General features: G+C 58.8%; 1 protein-coding gene across 14 annotated transcripts in view; it reads left to right on the plus strand.

The window, feature by feature from the left end:
• The window catches only part of RAPGEF1 (Rap guanine nucleotide exchange factor 1), a 136446-nt gene that overhangs the window by 108819 nt on the left and 6311 nt on the right, over positions 1 to 21316 (plus strand). For 9 of the 14 annotated variants that reach the window (XM_069582133.1, XM_069582136.1, XM_069582138.1 and 6 more), the window contains 9 exons: positions 5963 to 6232; positions 7433 to 7513; positions 9086 to 9174; positions 12890 to 12998; positions 14545 to 14620; positions 17403 to 17487; positions 19530 to 19622; positions 20460 to 20645; positions 21203 to 21287. In XM_069582133.1, coding sequence (XP_069438234.1) covers positions 5963 to 6232; positions 7433 to 7513; positions 9086 to 9174; positions 12890 to 12998; positions 14545 to 14620; positions 17403 to 17487; positions 19530 to 19622; positions 20460 to 20645; positions 21203 to 21287 — 1074 coding nt within the window. The remainder of the gene's footprint in view (positions 1 to 5962; positions 6233 to 7432; positions 7514 to 9085; positions 9175 to 12889; positions 12999 to 14544; positions 14621 to 17402; positions 17488 to 19529; positions 19623 to 20459; positions 20646 to 21202; positions 21288 to 21316) is intronic. The other 5 variants (XM_069582143.1, XM_069582144.1, XM_069582142.1 and 2 more) reach the window with 3 other exon arrangements.

Genomic DNA, 21316 nt, shown 5'->3' on the forward strand with positions numbered 1-21316 from the left:
GGGCCTAAGACGGCTTTTGTAAACATGTAGTTGACTAGGCTCAGGAAGGAGAGTGGAGACAGGCAGTCTTGTGGCCAGTTTGCCCCACGGAGTGAGAAGAACCATTATCAAGGGTCCTTCCTGGTGATCTCAGAATGGTCATGTCCCATCTGAGAACCAAATAAGATGTGGTTGTTTCCAGGAGATCCCTCCCCAGGAGATCGAGGCTATGTGTTTTGCATCGGCTCAAAGCTTTACTTCCTTCCAAGAGAAATAACTGAGGCCCATATTGTGTGGACACTCGCAGGCCCTGTTTGAAGGACGCTTCCGCTGAGCCCCCAGCTCACTATAGGAGAAGAAAGCCCAAACCACCCTCAAATTACAGCTCCTTTGAATATGTTTTCTCCCAAATGATGGATAAAACTTTAAGCCCCCAAACAAGCTGTCCAAGAGCGTATCTGTTTTCGCCAAGTAGTGTTCAAACCCCTGAAGTCACAAGCCTCGCTGGAGCCAAGGGTGTATAGTAATGACTGATCTCTGGCGGCTTCTTCACCCCCGAACACTTGGGGCCATGGTCAGTCCACTCACTCAGACAAGTGCATTTCCCGTGATTGGCAGGGCTGGGCGCTCTCCAGAGCGTGGGGCCTGCGTCACCATGGAGTCGCTGTGATGATTGGCGGGGCTGGGTGCTCTCCAGAGCTTGGGGCCTGCCCGAGCCACCCTGGAGTAGCCGTAACGGTCATGGTCCTCTGGCCTGCAGCTCCAGCCCTCGGCTGTTGGCACGCTGACCGCCTCCTCTGGGCCCCGGCCCTCTGATAGTCACAGGGATTAGATGGAATGTCTGTCATGTTGAGGAATCAGAGGTTTTCTTATGAAGATCTACTTTCCTGCTTTCTTGCCAACAGTGCAGGGCCTGTCCCTAGTCATCTTTCATGCCAGGATGTAATGGAAAGGAAGTGGCACTGAAAACTGGTGCCTGGCCAGCTTCAGGAAGCTCTGCTGCCTAGCACATGACTGGCCACCCATCAAGGCAGTCTCCCTCCTCCTTCACACCCAGGAGACTCAGTGGTTCTTTCAGGTGTGTACTTCAGAGAGTGGGTTGGTGGCTCCTGTGTCTCTCACGAGGGTAGATCTTTGCTCTATGTGTCTGACGTGTATGTCAGGCCTTTGCCTCTTGCAGGTTGGTCATCGCTTGGGTGGTCTCTGAGCGGAGCGAGCAGACCAGACCCTGCAGAGCTGCAGGATCGCAAGCTTAGGGCCTGTCACATGCCCAGAGTGCTCCCTGAGTGTGAGGGGGCTGACCCAGCACCGTCTCTGTCGAGCTGAGCCCAGCTGTGGCTTACTAGGTCCACGGCTCCCCTTCCGGCCTGTCTCTGCATCTTCGTAAGGAGGACTGTAACTTGGTGCAGAGTAAACGAGGTGGCTCACATAAAACCTTCAGCGCCTCCTCTGCCCAGCAGGACACCTTCTGTGAGAGTAGCTGCCATCCCCACCATCATGAGGTGGCTCTTGCTGGCACTTTGACTGTGAGATCAGGGCTGACGCGGGGGGCCAGGTGCCCCTCCTCCTCCGCAGAAGTCACTCGAGCACGCATAGATCTTCCGCAGAAACATGCCGCCTCCCAACAGGCAGCCCGTCCCATTATAGACTCTTGGGCCCAGACAGTCTTACTCCAGCTATAAATAAAAATTCTTGCCGCGGAGCGCAGCAGTGAAGCCCGGCACCAGCCAGATCCTAAAATAGATTCCAGGCTGCGGTGATGGCGTGTTTTCTGTTCCACGGCCAGCCCTGCGTTCTCCCTGCCCTTGTGAAATAAATGTGATCTTAAAGGGCCTGGAAACACTGCTCGGGGGAGGCGATGGATACTGGATTTGTTGACTGCGGTACAAGCATGAGCTTGCAGGGCCAGGGAGGGACCGGCCTGGTGGTGATTAGAGAGCAGCCCTGTGTCTCCCCCGCGCCCCCTACCACCACTGCTGCCCCCTGAAGGTGATGTTCAGGCCTGGCTGCTGTCCCAGCAGGACCGCATAGCTAGAATACCAGAGCTGAGCCCAGGCAGCCTGGTTGTTGCTGAGGGAAGGAGGGCAGGGCAGCCAGCCACTCTGTCCCAGAGACGCGCACCCTCCTTCCCTTCTCCCTGGTGGCCGCCCCTCTCCTCTGCCGTCCTCACCCTCAGTGGCCTCCCCTGCGGACCCGTACCTGCACAGCCCAGGCAGCTTGTCCACGACCCCCCGCGCCCGCCGTCGAGACACTGCTGAGTCAGGCGACATTCTGGGCACCTTGGTTAATAACAGCATTAAGATCCATTCCTAAGCATTCCCTCATTCAGTAAGTATGTACTGAGTTAATTAAACGCCTTGGCTCTGTTTCTCAAGGCGCTCCTGAGGGTATTTTGGAGGGCAGGAGAGGAGAGCTGACGCTGATTGCTTGTCACCCAGCCAAACTTACAGGGCGTCTCAGTAAACGCACACAGAGCCCCTGGGAGGGAAGAACTGCTGTTTCCATCCCTGCTTTAAAGAGGAGGAGACAGGCTCAGAACTCACACCCCCTGCCCGAGGTCACACTGTATGACTTGTGCACGTGCCCTCTCAGCAGTTGTCTCAGCTCCCAGAAAAGGCACCCGCTGTGTGTGTGTGTTAGTTCTAAAAGGTCTTGTAGGTCTTCATAGAACCGTTCAACTTCAGCTTCTTGAGCGTCACTGGTTGGGGCATAGACTTGGATTACCGTGATATTGAATGGTTTGCCTTGGAGATGAACAGAGATCATCCTGTCGTTTTTGAGATTGCATCCAAGTACTGCATTTCGGACTCTTTTGTTGACCATGATGGCTACTCCATTTCTTCTGAGGGATTCCTGCCCGCGGTAGTAGATATAATGGTCATCTGAGTTAAATTCACCCATGCCAGTCCATTTTAGTTCGCTGATTCCTAGAATGTCAACGTTCACTCTTGCTATCTCTTGTTTGACCACTTCCAATTTGCCTTGATTCATGGACCTGACATTCCAGGTTCCTATGCAATATTGCTCTTTACAGCATCGGACCTTGCTTCTATCACCAGTCATATCCACAGCTGGGTATTGTTTTTGCTTTGGCTCCATCCCTTCATTCTTTCTAGAGTTATTTCTCCACTGGTCTCCAGTAGCATATTGGGCACCTACTGACCTGGGGAGTTCCTCTTTCAGAATCCTATCATTTTGCCTTTTCATATTGTTTGTGGGAAGAATACTGAAGGCAAGAATACTGAAGTGGCTTGTCATTCCCTTCTCCAGTGGACCACATTCTGTCCGACCTCTCCACCATGACCCGCCCGTCTTGGGTTCCCCCGCGGGCATGGCTTGGTTTCATTGAGTTAGACAAGGCTATGGTCCTAGTGTGATTAGATTGACTAGTTTTCTGTGAGTATGGTTTCAGTGTGTCTGCCCTCTGATGCCCTCTTGCAACACCTACCATCTTACTTGGGTTTCCCTTACCTTGGGCATGGGGTATCTCTTCACGGCTACTCCAGCAAAGCGCAGCCGCTGCTCCTTACCTTGGATGAACTCCGGGAGTTGGTGATGGACAAGAGGCCTGGCGTGCTGCGATTCATGGGGTCGCAAAGAGTCGGACACGACTGAGCCACTGAACTGAAATGTGTGTGTGTGGGCGTGCGCACGTGTGTAAGTTAGGGCTTGGTTACTGCAGGGCCCACTCCAGTGCTCTATGCGTTTTCATGCTTCAGGGATGGGGGGGGGGGTGTCAGTGAGCACACATCAGGACCCCAGAGCCGGGATTTGGCCTGGTTCGTTCTGGCTGCTGTAACAGATTACTGCAGCCTGGGTGGCTTATAACAGCAAGTGTGTTTCTCACAGCTCCAGAGGCCAGCATGGTTGGGCGAGGCCCTCTCCCTGGTCACGGACTTTTCTTCGTCCTCACATGGCAGAGGGTAGAGCCTCTTTTCTGTAGCACAGACCCTAGCATCTGGAGGGGTGAGGATTTCAACATACAAATTTGGGGGGGCACCGACGTTCCGACCATAGCAGCACTGAAGGTGGGTTGTGAGCGAGGCAGTCGTGGCCAAGGGAGAGGCGCCTGTGTGCGGGAGTGAGTGTCCGGCAGGCCTGGGGGCCGGACTCCTGCGGGAGTCTGCAGCCACTGCCTCAGTGCGGCCGGCGCAGGGGTCCCTCAGACAGTCTCCCGGGACCAGCCGGGCCGTCCCCTCCCTCAGCTGATGCACTTCACTCACGGTCTCCTCCGGGCACCTTCTCGGCCAGTGAGAGCGCCTCCCTATGGCTGTGGGGGGAGCACACTCCAGAGGTGAAACAGCCCCCAAAGCCAGACGCGCCACCCCCAGCAAGGGCCTGGCTTGGACCACTGCTCTGAGAGGTCAGATGGAAGGCGGCGGCTACTGGCCCTGAGTAGGGTGCCCCATGGACGCTCAGGCCCCACGGCCCCAGGGGGAGGACAGCTGAGCCAGGGCTCCGCCGCCACGGGCTTCTCCCCAAAGAAGGCACGTGGACAGATGGGACCAGCAGGAACCCAGGCTTCATTGTCGTGCTGTGCTTCTTCACTTGTTCCCCTGTGTGTCTGGGTTGGCCTTGAGCTTCTGAGTTAGATGGGAGTAAGATGTGTGGGGACAGTCAGTTTCTAGACAGGTACCCTGGGTCGGATATAAACCAACAGCCATGGGGCTCATGGCCTCACCAAGGAGCAGGGGAGCTTTGAACTCTGATCCACAGCCCGAGGAGGCTGGTGGGGGGCAAAGGGGAGTATGCCTGCTCCTTGTGTGACAGCAGCTCTCCCCTCAGGTTGAAGTGTAGCTTTAGAGAAATGCTAAGGGGATGAGTGGCTTTAGCCTCTCATTAGTTTAAGTCTTCATTTCCTCTTGCTTCATGGATTTCAAAAATCCTGTGCCGGGTATTCCCTGGCAGTCCAGTGGTCAGGACTCCTTGCTTCTACTGCCAGGGGTCCAGGTTTAACCCCTGATCAGGGAACTAAGATCCCACACGCCTCACAAAAAAAATCCTATGCCAAAATGCAGAGAGGACAGCTGAGCAAGCGGTGTGCCTGTTTTTTGGGGCAGGCTTTTGTCAAGTTCCAGCCCCTCGTGGTGGGAAGTGAGCCTGGCGGGGGCTCCAAACTCAGCCCCTGCTACACATTCGTCCCCGTTTCTCCAGAACGGTGGGCAGGGCAGGCCTGGCCACCCCAGGGGACTGTTAACTGGTGGTCTCCAACTCTCCTTCTGTAGCGCAGCCCGGGCCCGAGTCTGCACTCACGGGCTCTGGTCTCTGCCCAGCCTGACCTCAGACTTTTCTTTCATGATGGGACCCTCGGAGAATGGAGCCTTGCGGTCCTAAGGGGGCATCAGAGGCGTTGCACTTCATCTGTTAAAGAAAGGAAAAAGATGGGCAGAAAGGGAAACTCAGAAATTTTTAGTGTTTTGGGAGCACAGTTCTTTCAACCATGTTTAAGGCTTATCACTTCCCTTCCAAAAGGATTTGAAGTGACTACAATATTGAAAAGGCTTGCAGTATTTGACTTTCAAGAACTAAAATCAGAGAGATTCATCAAAAAGAAAGTCAAAATGAGTAAATGTGACCAGGTGTCTGCACACGCTCGGTGGAGTCATGAGGTTCCTGGAAGGACAGTCTGTGTAGATGGGTCTGCATAGGTTCAATTTTCTGACATACAGAGGATGGGACCCCCCCCCTCCACAGTGTGGGGTAGGGGCTTGCTCTCCTTGGAGGGGCACCGCGTCCCGCCCTGTAGACACTGAGGATGGCTCTGGGTGGTCTTCAGGCTCTTCTCAAGGGGCTGCTGAGCCAGGGTGGGGGGACCTCCAGCCAGAGGGCCACAGGGGTGGTTTGGCCTGAGTGGTGTCCTCGTTTGAAAGACTGTGACCGGCCCGTCACGGCTCAGCCGAGTTAATCTAATGACTTTTTCTCTTGTCTGTTTTCTTCTTCCCTCCTCTCATGTTCGTGTCTGTGTTCCACTCTGACTCTGTAGTACAAGTCCGTGTTTAGGTCCTATTCGCAGGATTTCGTGCCTCACAGCCAAGCTTCCGTCCAGCCTTTCCTTCCGTCTACCTCCTCTTCCTCTCCACACTTCCCACCTGTCCACCAGTCTCAGAGCTCTGACTTAGCCGTGCCGCCCGTGGCCAGTCTGCCTCCCAGCACCCTGGACGGGCCTCTCTCATCTCAGGAGAGCAGCTTTCACGGGAACACTGTCTGCCTTCCTTCCGAAACCTCTTTCACTGACTCGCCCCAGACGCCTTCGGTGAGAACTCAACACACACACCTCCATGCGGGGCTGCACATCCCAAGAAAGCCTCCGCCCACCCTCGCTGTCGAGGCCGTTGCTGGCGTGGGCCCCGTCGCGGTGGCTGGGCTGAGGGGTGCGCAGGTCCCCCTGGTGAGATGGTAGCCCGTCAGCTTCCAGAACAGAAATGAAACCTTCCGTGTGGATTCCCAGCAAACTAGGATCTGATTTTCCACAGATGGGTCAGTGGCTACTTAGAGACGATCTGTTGTCCTAATCGTGACGTGTAAATCCTGCTGGTCTTCCGTGCGGTTGGGGGGATTCTAGAGAAGGGCACAGAGGCCTCTGACAGCCCAGGGGCAATTGCGTGTAGAGTTGTGTGGCACTGGGGGTGGGGGCCTGCTTGCCGTGCGGCCCGGCGGCCCGCAGTGCCTCCTCCGGGCTCAGGGCAAGGCTGCTGTGCCTGGGGATAGGGGGACGGGGCAGGACAAGTGCAGGCGCCTGCAGCCGGCCCTCCAGCATGGGGATGTTCTCCTTCCCTCCGTGACTGCCCCCCATCCTCCATTATTGCCTCCCACCCCCCGTGATTGCCCCCGTCCTCCGTGATTGCCCCCCGCCCCCGTGATTGCCTCCCATCCTCCGTGAACTACCCCCCCTCCTCTGTGACTGCTCCCCCTCCCCTGTCCCCCACCCTCCGTGATTGCCCCCGCCCTCCGTGATTGCCCCCATCTCCTATCCCCCACCCTCCATGATTGCCTCCCGTTCCCCATTCCCCGCCCTCCGTGATTGCCCCTGCCCTCCATGATTGCACCCCCATCCCCTGTGATTGACCCCCATCCCCTATCCCCACCCTCCGTGATTGCCCCCTGTCCCCCATGACTGCCCCCCGTCCCACATCCTCCTGCCCTCCGTGACTGCCCCCTGTGCCATGCTGCAGCCCCTGCTGTCCCTGCTATAGCAGAGCACGGAAGAGTATGCCTCTTCCAGGGCACTTTGAGGGCCAGAGTGCCCATGACGTCTTTGGAGAAGCTCCAGCGGGAAACCTGGGTCCCCTCTGACAGAGACAGGCAGTGGCAAAAACAGCTTTGTCCCCTGACCCTGGGAAGGTCCCCAGGGAATGGAGGGCACTGTCTTCCCCTCCTTGAGAAAAAGCATTCCAGTCAGGGCCAGCCTGGCGGGGCCATCACAGGTGGGTATCTCTCATCCTGTCTCCCCCAGAGCGAGCACACCTGTGAGGGGGACTACGTCAGTCTGTATTGCTCTGGCCAGAGCAGCGAGGAGCTGGCCCGCCCTCGAGGAGTAAGTAACCTCGGGCTGCCTCGTGCATGCAGCCAGGCCTGCGGCTCGGCCCTGCTCCCATCGGCCTGAGCCTCCTGCTCAAGAGCTGCCTGGCCCGGGGCCGACCTGGCTCTGCAAGGAGAGGACGGTGCTTCCAGCGGAGCCTTCTTTGCTTTCGCTTCCGCGTGTGGGTCCCCTGCAGCCTAGCCAGCGGGCCTGCTGGGAATCACAGAGCAGCCGGCTCGGCCCTGGCTGGCTACTCTCAGGGATTTCTTCCCACCCCATCTTCTGGTGTTGAGGCTTGTCTCCTGTCCATCCTCTGAGGCGGGGAATTCTCTCTCCTGTACCCAGCTCTCCAAACCCACACCCCTCCCCCAGCAAGCTCCACGTCCGCACCGCTGCTCCCAGGGCAGCTGGTGAGACCCCCAGGCCTCACACCGTCGTGGTCGCCCTGGTCCTCTGCTGTCCCAGTGCCAGGTGGCTGAGGGGCCGTGCTTCTGCTGAGCAGTCAGCTGTCCGGGTTTTGCTGCAGCAAATCATGAGCGAGTGCAGAACCTTCCAGAGTAACTCTCCCCACTCTGAGCCAGTCCCAGTCCCTAAAGGGGGTACCCTGAGGGGACTCCGTCCTCCTCTGGGGTCAGCTCAAAGGGCCCAGTCGTTGAAAGCATGGTCACTCTCATTATGATGACCCCGAAGCACCTCAGATATCCACACAAGCAGGCCCCACTTCAGGTGTTAGCAAGCTGTAGAATGAGGTGGAATTCCCACTCTGGTGGAATCCAGCCTGGTCCTCGGGAGCTGTTTTTCCCCGGCTGTCCCTTGCATCTTCCAGGTCAGCCTCTGTACACGGAGCCCGTCCCAAGCTGACCTTCCAGGGCTCCCCTCCCCCTGTGACCCTCCATGAGGACATTTCTGCATCTTTGTGTCCTGCCCCCCGGGTCCTCCCTTCTCTGTTGCGGCCTGGGTGGCAGACCAGGGGTGCCAGGGCCATGTGGTCACTGAGAGGGGTGGGCCAGGTTCCCAGGAAGAAGCCAGGGCGCTGGAGGAGGGAAGGGGCTGTCTTGTGCGCCTGAGCCCGTGACAGGGTCAGGCGAGCACTGTGGTACTGAGGGCGTCTGTGACTAGGAGGTCAGCAGAGGTGTGCTGCACACCCCGGGGCACAGCGGGTAGGGCTGCAGCTTTCAGCACTGGGGGCGGGGGTAGCCTCTCTTTCTCCGTGTGCCTGGGCACGGGGATGCCCGCCAGCAGGTAGGGTGTTGGTCAGCGCCACAGGGGAAGGGCATGCACTGGCTGAGCTTGGCTGCGTGGTAGGTAGCCCCCGGGGCAGCCCTTTCTGCCGGGAGGTGACGGGATGGCTCTGTCTAGGCCGGCAGCTGACGGAGGCTGTGAGTAGCGGAGCCTTCACTCTCCCTGAAGGCCGGGTACTACTCGGAAGAGGCCGTGCTTCCTGTGTGCCGGTCACAGTGGACGCGTTTATGTCTCAGGCTGCTCCCTGGGAACTCGCGCTCCCAAGCCGCATGCAGGCAGGTGCTCTGTGGAGAGCAGCCCAGTAGGGGCAGCTGTCACACACCCAGCTCTGCCGTCTCTTTCCAGGAGTCACCCGCAGCAAAGGACGGACACTCCAGAGATGCCACGTCGGCTGGCTGTGTGCCCGGGAAGGAGGGCAGGGACGGTGGAGACAGGTAGGAAAAGCCCCTCATGGGGCAGGCACCCTGAGAACAGCGTGTCAGCCGTCTGGTGACCACTGCCCCCACCCGCAAGGCCTGCGGGGCTTTGGGTTCACACCTGGGCTGTGCAAATGCTGTGCTTTTTACAAATAGAAAGTTTGTAAGCAGCCCTGCATCAAGCCAGTCTGTGGACACTGTCTAACAGCATCTGCTGGCTTAGTGTTTGCATCACAGTTTGCTAATTCTCCCAGGATTTCAAACTTTCTCACTATTACTGTATTCATTATGACAGTCTGTGATGTTTGAGGTTACTATGGTGAGTGCTTTGGGGCATCACAGACTGTGCCCGTGTAAGATGGCAGACTGAATCGATAAACACGGTGTGCATTCGGACTGCTCCACACTCTGCAGGTAGCTGTCCCCCGCACCCGCCCCGATCTCCCTCCCTCTCAGGCCTCCCTGTTCCCAGACGCACAGTAGCGAAGTGAGGCTGGTTAATAACCCCACGTTGGCCCCTAAGTGTTCAAGTGAAAGGGAGAATCACTCCTGTGTCACTTTAAATAGAAAGCTAGAAATGATGGGGTTCAGCGAGGAAGGCGGTTTGAAAGCCAGGACAGGCCTAGAGCTAGGCCTCTTGCACCAACCAAACAGTCAGGCATGTTGTGAAGGCAAAGAAAGTCCTTGAAAGAAATTAAAAGGGCTGCTCCAGAGATCACACGAATGGTAAGACAGAGAAACAGCCTTCCTGCTGGTACGGAGAATGTTTGGGTGGTCTGGATAGAAGAACAAACAAACCAGCCCAACACTCCCTTAAGCCTCATCCAGAGCAAGACCCTAATCTCTCCAATTCTGTGAAGGCTGAGTGAGGTGAGGAGGCTGCAGAAGAAAACTGTGAACCTGGCAGGAGGGGCTCATGAGGGTTCGGGAGAGAAGCCGTCTCATAACATGTAAGTGCAGGTGAAGCAGGAAATGCTGATGTAGGAGCTGCAGCAAGTCATCGAGAAGACCCAGCTCAGATCATTCATGGAGGTGGCTACATGAGACAGCAGATGTTCAGTGTAGAGGAAACAGCCTCCACTGGAAGAAGATGCCATCCAGGCCCTTCATAGCCAGAGAGGAGAAGTCAATGCCTGGCTTCAAAACTTCAAAGGACAGACTGACTCTCTTGTTGGGGGCTAACACAGCTGGTGGCTTGAAGCTGAAGCCAGTGCTCATTCACCATCTGAAAATCCCAGGGCCCTTAAGAGTGGTGCTCACTCTATTCTGCCTGCGCTCTGTACATGGACCAGCAAGGCCTGGGTGACAGAACATCTGTCTGTTGAGTATTTGAAGCCCACTGTTGAGATCTGCTGCTCCGAAGAAAAGATGCCTTTCAAAGTAGTGCTGCCCATGGAAAATGTACCCGGTCCCCCACGAGCTCTGATGGTGAGGTTTGATGTGTGATGAAATCAGCGTTGTTTCTGTGCTTACTGACGTAACAGAATCCCACCCCTCAAAGGCCTTCATGCCAGCCCACAGACGGCCACTGCTTCTTGAGTATTTGCACATGTACTGTTCACCTTACAACTACCCCTAACAGTGTTTTCTTCTTCAAATCCTAAGCCAACCTCTCCTCCGCCTCTTACGAATTCAAGTGTAATGAAGGAGTGTAAAAGATTCCTACCCACAAACTTTTTATTGTGAGTTTCTAGAGGTAGTGTGTATGTTGTATGTCGTGTATATTCGAAACTGTTATGAACATGACCCTCAGTCCCTAAATATTTCAGCCTGCCTCAAAAGTGCCAACCTGATTACAGTATGACTATCACACCCAAGAAGAGTAATAATAAATTCCTTCTGATATACAAATGATAGAAAGTGAAGAGGAAGTAAAGATCCTCCTGATGAGGGTGAAAGAAGAGAGTGAAAAGCTGGCTTGAAACTCAACATTAGAAAAACTAAGATCGTGGCATCTGGTCCCATCACTTCATGGCAAATAGACAGGAGGAAAGCAGAAGCAGCAGCAGATTTTATCTTCCCAGGCTCCAAAATCACTGCAGACAGTGACCGCAGCCATGAAATTAAAATACCCTTGCTCCTTGGGAGAAAAGCTGTGAGAGACCTAGACAGCATGTGTCTCATAAGGCCGATTTTTTGGAACCAGGTCAGTCAGGATTCATGTCTGCATTTGGCCGTATGTCTCTGTAATCTTTGGTGACATTCTCAGCGTTGGCCCGAGTCAAGCCTGACCAGGTGTGGAGATGCGTAGCAACTCTCCAACCTGCACGTAGAAAGGGTAATTGCAGGACCCGCCAACCAGCTCTGCCCCCTGTGACTTCATGCTGACATCCCCTTCTTTGTGAGATGTTCCACACATTCAATTTTTCCTTCCTCTTTTGGCTAAGGTTTGGCTGGGGGTCCTAGGTGCAGAGCTAAGCAATATGCATTGTTTTTGTCAAGCCTAAACATAAATAGTTAAAGATATGGTGAAAACAGCAAGAGACGGGAAAAAGTGGAAAGCTTTCCCCAGGGGCCCATTGACGAGGGCTGCCCACCCAGCCTGCTCTGGCTGCTCCTGAGTCGTGCCCGTGGGGTCCGTCTATGTGACGTGGCACTCAGGTCTCCCCGAGTGTTAAGGGGTGGTGAGTGTTCTACTCCAACACCCAGCGGCAGAGGTGTCTTGCCAAGCAACAGCAGCTCGGCAGCTCCACTGCCAAGTAGAGGGTGGGGTGGGATGCCATTTTTCAGAGTTCAGGCGGCCCTTGTACGAGAAGCAGAGGGATGAACATGTTGTTGGGCTGGAAACTGTTCTTGCGACGCTGTCCTCTTTCCGTGAAGGCCAGAGGACAGGCCTGAGCGTGGTTTTGCTTGGCCCCTCCAGGTGGTCAGATTTTATGTCTTAGATACTAAGGATTAAAAATGAGGCCTCTGACCATAAGGCCAGTCAGTGGCTCATGAGGTCCTTCATGAGAATGATGGGGATCCCGGAGAAAACGCTGGGGGAAAAGCAAGGTGCCTACAGACCCCTCGGCCGTCTGCTTGCTGCGTCCCCATCCACTCCCCATGTGCTTCCTCTGGGGGTTCTCCCCTCCCCAAACTCCTGCTCAGTGCTTCAGTCCTAGCTTGCCCATCCTGCCCACAGGCCGTCTTGGCCCTTGTCCCCACCAGCACTCCAAGGACAAGGGCCTGGTTCCCGCTCCTCTTCAGTCCCCCAGAGAAGTAGCCCCGGGCAAAGACCTGGAATGGCACTGAGATGGGTGCTGGCCCGTCCTCTGCCCCGCTGGCCCGTCCCCTGCCCCGCTGGCCCGTCCCCTGCCCCGCTGGCCCGTCCCCTGCCCCGCTGGCCCTGTGTCGTCCTCTCCTGGAGTACTGACTGTCCATGTGGTGGGCCTTGACGCAGATGACTGAGACCGTGACTTCATCAAAGCTCTCAGTGGCACCTTCTTGATCTGTGTGCTTAATCCCCTCCACTTAACCAATGGAGCACCCAGAGAGCAGGGGCTGTCCTGAGGTCACACAGCTCATCAGGAGCAGTTAGAAACCCAGTCTGCATCCCAGCGTCCAGCCGCCCCCGGCCTCCTGTGGCGGGGTGGCAGCAGGTCTGGCCTTTACATGGAGCTGCAGTCCGGGGAAGGCTTGGTCAGGGAGCATCAGTGCCACCCAGGCCCCACGCACGGCATCATGTGGCCTTGGCCGCAGGCACGGGGAGCCCCAGGCCTGTTGGCACAACACAAACCACACCTCTTTCCAGGGCCCGGAAGTCACCAGACGCTCTAGAGGCTCAGTCGGAGGAGGAGGTGGATGAGCTGTCCCTCATCGACCACAACGAGATCATGGCGAGGCTGACACTCAAGCAAGAGGTGGGTCTCTCAGGCTGTACGTGCAGCGTCTTGGCCCAGAGAGAGGGTGAAGGGGTGTGGAGAAGGGAACCTGGAAGTGACCCACACAGAAAGGCCACAGCCAAGTGCTGACCTCCGGTGGCCCTCTTGTCCTGGGGGGCACCGTCTTGTACCCTCTGCAGGGCCCCCTCTGCACCCTCTTGTCCTGGCCCCATGCCTGGGCCACTGCAGGTGCTCCAGGACTCTGGGCACATGGGCGACTGCCTGGAGGAAGTGTGCTGTCCCCTGCTCCAACACTTGGAGAGTGAGCTTGGGCAAGTGGCCTGTCCTCCATAAGCCCCAGATGACAGGACTCTGGAGGCTGTGGTGAGAACGAAGCCCACGTGGGTGCTTGGCTCGGAGCCCTGTGTGCTGGGCCTTCCTTAGTGCAGGGTGTTTCCATGTTGTTAGTGACAGAACCGTCCACATTCTCTCTCTGGGGGAGGTGCACACCAATGAAGGGATTTCAGGCCTGGCCACACGGCTGCCTTCAGCCCGTGTCTTATCAGAAGAGCCTTACTGGTGAACATGGCGCCCAAAGCCGTCACCGCCCGAGGAGCTGAGCTGAGAGGGCCTTCCTCTCCCTGCTGCCCAGCAACCCTGGGGACTTGGGGGAGCAGTGCCCAGTGACGGCCTTGACCCCTCCCCGAGGAGGTAGCCATGTTCTACACACGTGTTCTACATGACAGACATGGCCCAGTCATGGCCCGGAGGAACCAAAAGGCGGGGGCTGGCTCCTCTTCGGAGAGAATGATGTGACTCTTGCCAAAAGTTTCTTCAGAAAAAGCAGGTCCTGGGCGTCGCTGCCCTGCCTTAGCTAGATATCCAGGATGCTCCTGGGACTCTGGGCTCCAGGGTTAAAGCCTGCCCTAGAGAGGAAGCCGCATCTCTGAGAGTGAGTGCTGGAGACACGCGGAGGCGCGCACCGGGCAGTCTCCTTCAGAATTACAGGGCGCAGCCTGGGCCTCCTGGTCCTGTGACAGCTCTTTCTTGGCTCCAGACCAGGTTTATGGGTGAACGCCTCCATTTGCTCTTAGGAAAACAAGACTTTTCCCTTAATAGACAGGCTGCGGTCAGTATAAGCCACACTGGCTATAACTCAGCATCTTTGTGACATATCTCACTCCTCTAAGGGCTCCCAGGAAGAACGTATGTCCCTCCCCCAGAGAGCAGGTGTGGGTTCAGCAGCTTGCTGCAGCTCTCGCGGAAGCAGCCTGCCATCTGGACCCTCGTCCCGCACCCTCCGGTCCTGGCTGCCTCCCCATGGGCTCCCCTGCCCTCTCCTCCCCTCTCTGACCCATGGGCTGGAGACCCGTTGGGAGCCAGGTCCCCAACCCAGCAGTGTCCTCAGTGCCTGGTGCCGTCTGTGGAGCGTGCGGGTCAGATGAGCACCCCGGCCTCTGCAGCTAGGCTGGGCCGCTCCCAGAGCATGGGGGTGCCGCGAGGACCTGAGGGATTTGTCAGCTCGTCCCTAAACCGACTCACGGCTGTACTCTGCCCCACGCCCTCCTCTGCTGTGCTCCTGCAGGGCGACGACGGGCCAGACGTCCGTGGAGGGTCAGGTGACATCCTCCTCGTCCACGCCACGGAAACGGACAGGAAAGGTACGGCTGCCCCGTGCAGAGCTCGCCGATGGTGGGGGCGAGGGGTCCCGCTAAGCCACGGCTCTGCCCCCTCCCCTCCCCGCTCCTCCAGCACTGAGCGGGTCGGAGCTGTGGTCCTGTAGTGAATGCCACTGGGGGACAGGTGACCCGCATGCAAAGCCAGCACCTGTATGCCCCAACTCTTTCTGAGTGGGTGCTTTGTGTGCAGGTAGTGGGCCCCCGGCCTTGTCAGGGGGCGAGTTTCCAGGGCAGAGCTCAGCACCTGCGGGCACTGCACAGACAGGGCCTGAGCAACAACACGCCTGCCATGAAGCCATGCTGACGGACGGGGAGCGTGTTCTAATTTTCCTGATGTTTGGCCCTGGCGGCCGCACTGGGCTGCATCTCTTTTCCTCTGGGGGCTTTGTGGGCAGACACCCTGTCCAGTCCCACTGCAGCGGTCCCGGCACCGAGCGGGGCTCCCTGCCCTCAGCACAGAGACACCCCATTCCCGCCCTGGTCCTTTGGGAGGGCTGGAGAAGCAGGCCCTGTCTGTCTGCTGGCGAAGGCTCAGTCTTTCCAGGTTGTGTGTTGGGGGGGGGGGGGGGCGGCTGTGAGGCCAGCGCCCATGACCTTGGTCGGGCAGGAGGGGCCATGCACACAGGCCCACAGCTAGGCCCTCCTCCCCCCACATCCATTTCCTTTTTATGTTTTTTAAATTGTCAGAAAGATGACGGAACAGCAGTGTTAAAGTAGGGAGTGGAGGAATTTAAAAACCTCGGTCTTGAAACCCTAACCCCCCAATTTCATGTCTGTACTCGACCTGGTCCTCACGTCCTGACAGCAGGTTTCCCCAAGTATGTCGCCCAGATGGAAAATTTTAAATTAGGAAATCAGTACCACAGTAATTGTTTGCACTGCTGAAAATTTGAAAAATAGAGAAAAAGAAGAAATGGCTCCCGCAGACTCTCTGCAGCCACGCTGTTCCCCTGCGGGTTTTTTCTGACCCGAGCACTGCACAGTCCTGGAGACCCTGGGTTTGAACCCTGGCAGGCAGCCGCTAGCCCCTGCCCCACCTCAGCTGACTCGGCTTCGTGAAGCAGTTAGGCGCCCTGTGGGTGCGAAGGTTGCATGAGCTGAGATGAAACACGCCTGGCACATAGGAAGTGCTTGGGGGGGGGGGGGGTCTCTGCATCCCCGGGACAGCCCCTGCAGTGCCCCCTCCCCCACGCCTGCTGCACCAGCCAGAGCTCCACCCCAGCCTGCAGAGAGAGGCTGGACAGGGGCCAGCTTCAGACCTCGGCTTTTAGCAGGAAGCTGCTGACCTGCCAGGTGCCAGGGGCTGCGGCCCGTGCCAGGGGCTGCGGCCCAGGCCAGAGGGGGCCCGGCGGGCAGGGCGGCGCGAGACCTTCCAGCCGGTGCTGACTCTGCCTGGGGAGGCAGCCCTGCTGCCCCCGGGGGCTTCGTGCACTCTTCTCCTTGGAGGGGTTTTGAGGCTCCAGGCATTTGTCCCCGGTGTGGACGCTGAGTTAACGGCCCTGGGCCGTGGCAAACTTCTCAGGCAGGGGCCAGCTGGAGGTCCCGGGCTCGGCGCAGCCGCAGACCCCTGCTTTCAGAAGGAGTTCTTGGCTGGTGCTCGGCCCACCTCTGCTTCCTCATCCCTCTCTGAACAGAAGCCCAGTCTTAACAGGAGTTGGGTAGTGTCGGCGGGGGTTGTTGTGCTTGGAGCCCAGGAGGGAGCCCAAGCCCAGTGCCACTGACCCCACTGTGGCCCCCGCCCTGAGCCCCCCTCAGGTCACTGCTCCACCGGCCGGGCCTCCCTAGCATGCCCCAGACATGGGTGCAGGGGGCGCTTCTCCCCTCGTCCTGGGGGTGATCAGGGAGGGCAGGGGACAGGAGCCAAGGCTTGACCAGGTGGGGCTGCTCAGCTGGAGAAGGGGTCCTTGGGGCCTCCCCCCCGCGAGTTGGGGGAGGGATGAGAGAAGACAGCAGACAGTGGTCTATGTCCAGCAAGTACACACTCAGCCTCACAGGGAGGACCGCCGATCAGCCTCCTGGGGAGGACCGCAGGTGAGCCTCACAGGGAAGGCCATAGCTTCATGGGGAGGATTACAGGTCAGCCTCACGGGGAGGGCCATAGCCTCATGGGGAGAACCACAGACTTGGGAGCCAAATCCGGACTCAAACCTTAGCTCCAACACAGGATAACCTGAAGTTCACCAGCTTGACCAGGTCCTTTGTCTCCAGGAGGGACCTTCATTTAAAACTCCCCGATTTTTTCCTCAGTGTCAGAGACTGCCTAGTTAGGGTGTGTCACAGCTGTGAATAAAGGGGCTGTTGTGAATCTGGAAAGTCTGGAAATCCCCGATGAGAACCAGCCCCTCTAAACTTTAGGGAAGGAGAGGTGTTGGGTGGGAGCAGCCAGCCCAAGTCCCACCTGGCCGCCGGGCCAAGCTCCTCCTAGTGGGCCCCTCCCTCCCCTGGCACTAGAGCCTGCACCTGGGAGTGTCCAGCGGGGTGCCAGGCAGAGCCCCAGGCCTTTGCCTCAGCCTCTCACTGTGGGGAGACTCCTGGGCCCTGCCACCCCTCAGCGTTACCTGTCACTGAGCTCTGGAACCCTGCTGACGGGTCTGAATTGTGTTCTCTGCCCGTGATGGTTAAGACTCGAATCACCAAGTCTTTGGGCAAACGAGAGGCCCTCGGCGTCCGGTCAGAGGGGAGCACGTCCTGTAGCAGGCGTGCTGCCGGTCGGCGCCCACACCAGCAGCAGGCCAGCTGACCCGCTCCTCATTCCTCCCTCCAGATCTGGTGTTGTACTGCGAGGCCTTCCTGACCACCTACAGGACCTTCATCACGCCCGAGGAGCTCATCAAGAAGCTGCAGTACAGATATCCTCGCGCGCCCACCTCCTTCACAGAGCCCTCCACAGGGGGCGCAGTGCCCAGCCCAGCTCTGCATGTCCCGTCTTGGGGCCTCAGGCCAGGCTCCTTTGAGCTTCATTCTGTCTTGAGAGGGCCAAGTGACGTTACGTGATGTGCTTGGAACAGAGGGTGCTGCCTGGTGGCCATTGTGATCACTGGGTGATTCTGAGCCAAAAGGACCTGATAGACCCTGAGGGGTTTCCCAGGTGGTGCTAGCGGTAAAGAACCCACCTGCCAATGCAGGAAACACGGGTTCTACCCCTGGGTCCGGAAGATCCCCTGGAGAAGGGAATGGCAACCCACTCCAGTGTTCTGGCCTGGAGAATCCCATGGACAGAGGAGCCTGGAGGGCTGCAGTCCTTGGGGTCACACAGTCGGACATGACTGAGCACGATGCACCCTGAGGGAGGGAGTGTGTGGGCCCCGGCGGGTCCAGGTCACTGAGCTCCGGGCGTGACAGGTACAACGTGCACGGGACGCGAGAGCATTAGGACTCCAGGGAACAACCCCGGGGCAGGTCCAGTCTCTCCACAAGGGCATTAGGACTCCAGGGAACAACCCCAGGGCAGGTCCAGTCTCTCCACAAGGGCACTAGGACTCCAGGGAACAACCCCGGGGCAGGTCCAGTCTTTCCACAAGGGCACTAGGACTCCAGGGAACAACCCCAGGGCAGGTCCAGTCTCTCCACCTGCCAGCAGGCCCAGCAGTGGACAGAAGCTCGGCGTCCACGCCGCAGCCAGTGCCTACCCCGCGGGGCTCACCCTTTCAGAGATGACGCCCCCAGCAGTGGCCAAGGAAGACCCGAGGCCACCAGGGACCTGCTCGGTTATCTCTTTCTCAGATGCAGTCTTGCCCCTCCTGCTGAGGCTGACCTGCAACTCCTATCCCAGGAGTGGGTCCCCTCCTGGCCTCGTCCTGCATCACAGCCCATGGCTGCCACCTGCTGGACAGCCCAGCCCTGGGCGGGCAGGCCTGAGTCCTTTCAGCTCTCCCCGCCCTCCCGTGCCCAGGCATCCCCCACCCGGCCTCCGTCTCCTCTGTGACCCACCTCGGGGCCCCGGGCCCTCAGCACTGGACGGCCCATGCACAGACTTCCTGCCCTCCAGCCTCACACCTGCAGTGGCCGCAGTCCTGGCTCAGTGATGAGAGTGACTCACACCTGCTGAGACCCCCCTGGTGTCGGCTGTTGTGCCGAGCGCTGCACGGGTGGCCTCCCTCGGCCCTGATAGTGTTCTATGTGCTTGCTGTCACTGTAAGGCAGTGCCCTGATACTGTTTCACACCGTGTCTAATTAGGGGAAGCAAGGTGCAGGGAGGGTCATGGGACCCGTATGGCAGTGTGGAGGGAATGCACCCATGCCCAGGCCTCCCAGACCCAGCTTCTCAGCATATACCCTGCATGGCCACTTCAGGCGTCTCAGTGGACAGGTCACAGCACCAAGACCCTGGGCGCAGCTGGCTGGTGAGCCCTGGCATGGCAGGCACCGGCACGGCCCCTGGTCTGTGACTCCCTCCCGAGCGCATTTCCAGAGAGCAGGTGGGAGGGAGCCGAGAAGGGCCCGGAGACAGCAAACCCAGGAAGGCAGTGAGAAGCCTTGACGCCCCAGGGCAATGGGTCTCCGGAGCTGGGGAAAGGCCTGGGGATGGACGACAGAGTGACCTGCCCCGCCGGGCTGTGCACCTCCCCCAGGGAACTGCTTTCCTCTGCCTGAGCCCAGGAGGCGCCACGTGTCAATGCGTCACATGGACCTTGGGTCCACCCGGGCAGAGAGGCAGGCCTGGGCATGCAAGGGACGGCTCTGCAGGCAGGAGAGGCTGGTGGTCAAGAGCAGTCCTCAGGGTCAAATAGGTGTGGGCTGACCCCCGTCGCAGGCCTGCCGCCCCGCACAGGCCTCTGCCCTCCCTATGTTCCCAAGGTTCGCTCAGGAAGGGGTCCAGAGTAGGGCGGCCCTCCCCTCACGTCCCCACCCCTGCCCGCGAGGACGGCTGTTTCTTTAACTCAGGCTCCAAGTACGAGAAGTTCTCTCCATTTGCCGACACATTCAAGAAGCGTGTGAGCAAGAACACATTCTTCGTGCTGGTGCGGGTGGTGGACGAGCTCTGGTGAGTCTTGTTTGCAGGAAGGCAGGCCGCGGGTGTCGGGGTGTAGACTTCCCCAGAGACCTGAGCCTCCCATCACGTTTCTGCCTGCGTCTCCTGGCTCACCTGCCCACCGCCCCGCCTGGGGTCCCGGATGGCTCGCTCCTGCCAGCTTCAGCACGAGCCCCGGGAGGATGACCTGGCCCCTCAGACCTAGTCGGCCCTGACTTCCTCGTGGGGGCAGTGCCCTCGGCCACCAGCGTTGGGGGAGGCCTTCTCCCGCCCTCCGCAGCTGTCCCTGCTCCACTGAGTGGCGCTTGGCCATTTCCCTTCGTTTAACAATCACAGAGCACAAGGTTCCTTTCCTGGGTCCAGAGAGCACCCCCAGCCCTGCCCTCAGGAAGGTGACCTGCTGGGGAGTCACCTCAGTGACCGCGTGGTGGGGCTGGGACACACTGTGTGAGGAGGAAGCACAGGGGGGTCCTGGGGTGGGGGGGGGGTCCGGTCTGCAGAGCCCAGACGGCTTCCTGACCTATCACCCTCATGGGGCCTGGAGCTCCTCTGGGGCAGCGTTTGTCTCCAAGCCCAGGCCCAGCATGGCCCCTCATGCTTGTCCAGTGCCTCTGAGCATCCCCCGAGAGGACGGCAGTTACCTGCCACCATGGGGGCTCTGCCGGCAGGGTGCAGGATACAGGCAGCCACCCCGAGACCCTCTGTTGCTCCCTTCCCACCAGCAGTTTCCTAGCTCTGCTGCGGGGTGTCCCGCGGCCCTCGGGGTCTTGGGGGCTTCAGGACTGGTGCCAGCAGCCCTCTCCTTACGTTTGCCTCCTGCGCCGCCCCGCGTGGCCCTTGGGGCTCTAGCCTGGTGGAGCTGACGGAAGAGATCCTGAAGCTGCTGATGGAGCTGGTCTTCCGCCTGGTGCGCAGCGGGGAGCTCAGCCTGGCGCGCGTGCTCCGCAAGAACATTCTGGACAAGGTCGACCAGAAGAAGCTGCTCCGGTGCACCAACTCTGACCAGCCCCTGGCGGCCCGGGGCGTGGCAGCCAGGTGGGCCCCCACGGTGTGCCCGGCTGCTCTGGGCGCCCCCAGCGGAGAGGTGCTAGCAGCCACCGCTCCCGTTTCACTCAGCGCCCCCCTTTCCCGGCCCCATGGCCCCACGTGCAGCTCTGACCGGGCCTGTGACAGGGTGCCTCAGGGCCAGCCACGGGGGTCCCCCAGGCTGGGCGTCTCTTCCAGGGTGGTGATGTGTGGGCCATCCCATTTTAATAGGAAGTGGGGTGGTAGGGCATGTGTGGGTGTCCCAGGACAGGGGGCAGGAGTGCCTTTCAGGCTGTGGGCAGCACCGAGTTCTTTCTGGTGCTAATACAGCAACTGTTACCAGTAATTCTCAAAAGCCCCCGTGCCACCCTGACCATTCTGAGAATCTGTACAGGTTCCAGCCTGCCGCCCACCCCTCCCCCGCGCCGTGGGGGTCTGCTGGTGCGTCACCTCCTCGGCGGCGTCTCGGTCTCTGTGTGGCTGTGGAACAGGTCGAGTTCCTGAGGCCTGCAGGGAGGCCCCCACCGTGCCATCCAGACCGCTCATCTAGTGCCTCTGTCTTCCAGGCCCGGGACCTTGCACGACTTCCACAGCCATGAAATAGCCGAGCAGCTGACTCTGCTAGACGCCGAGCTCTTTTATAAAATAGAGGTACAGCCGTTCCGGGGGGTGGGGGGCGT

Source organism: Ovis canadensis, chromosome 3 (genome assembly GCF_042477335.2).
Source record: "Ovis canadensis isolate MfBH-ARS-UI-01 breed Bighorn chromosome 3, ARS-UI_OviCan_v2, whole genome shotgun sequence".
NCBI classification, from domain to species: Eukaryota; Metazoa; Chordata; class Mammalia; order Artiodactyla; family Bovidae; genus Ovis; species Ovis canadensis.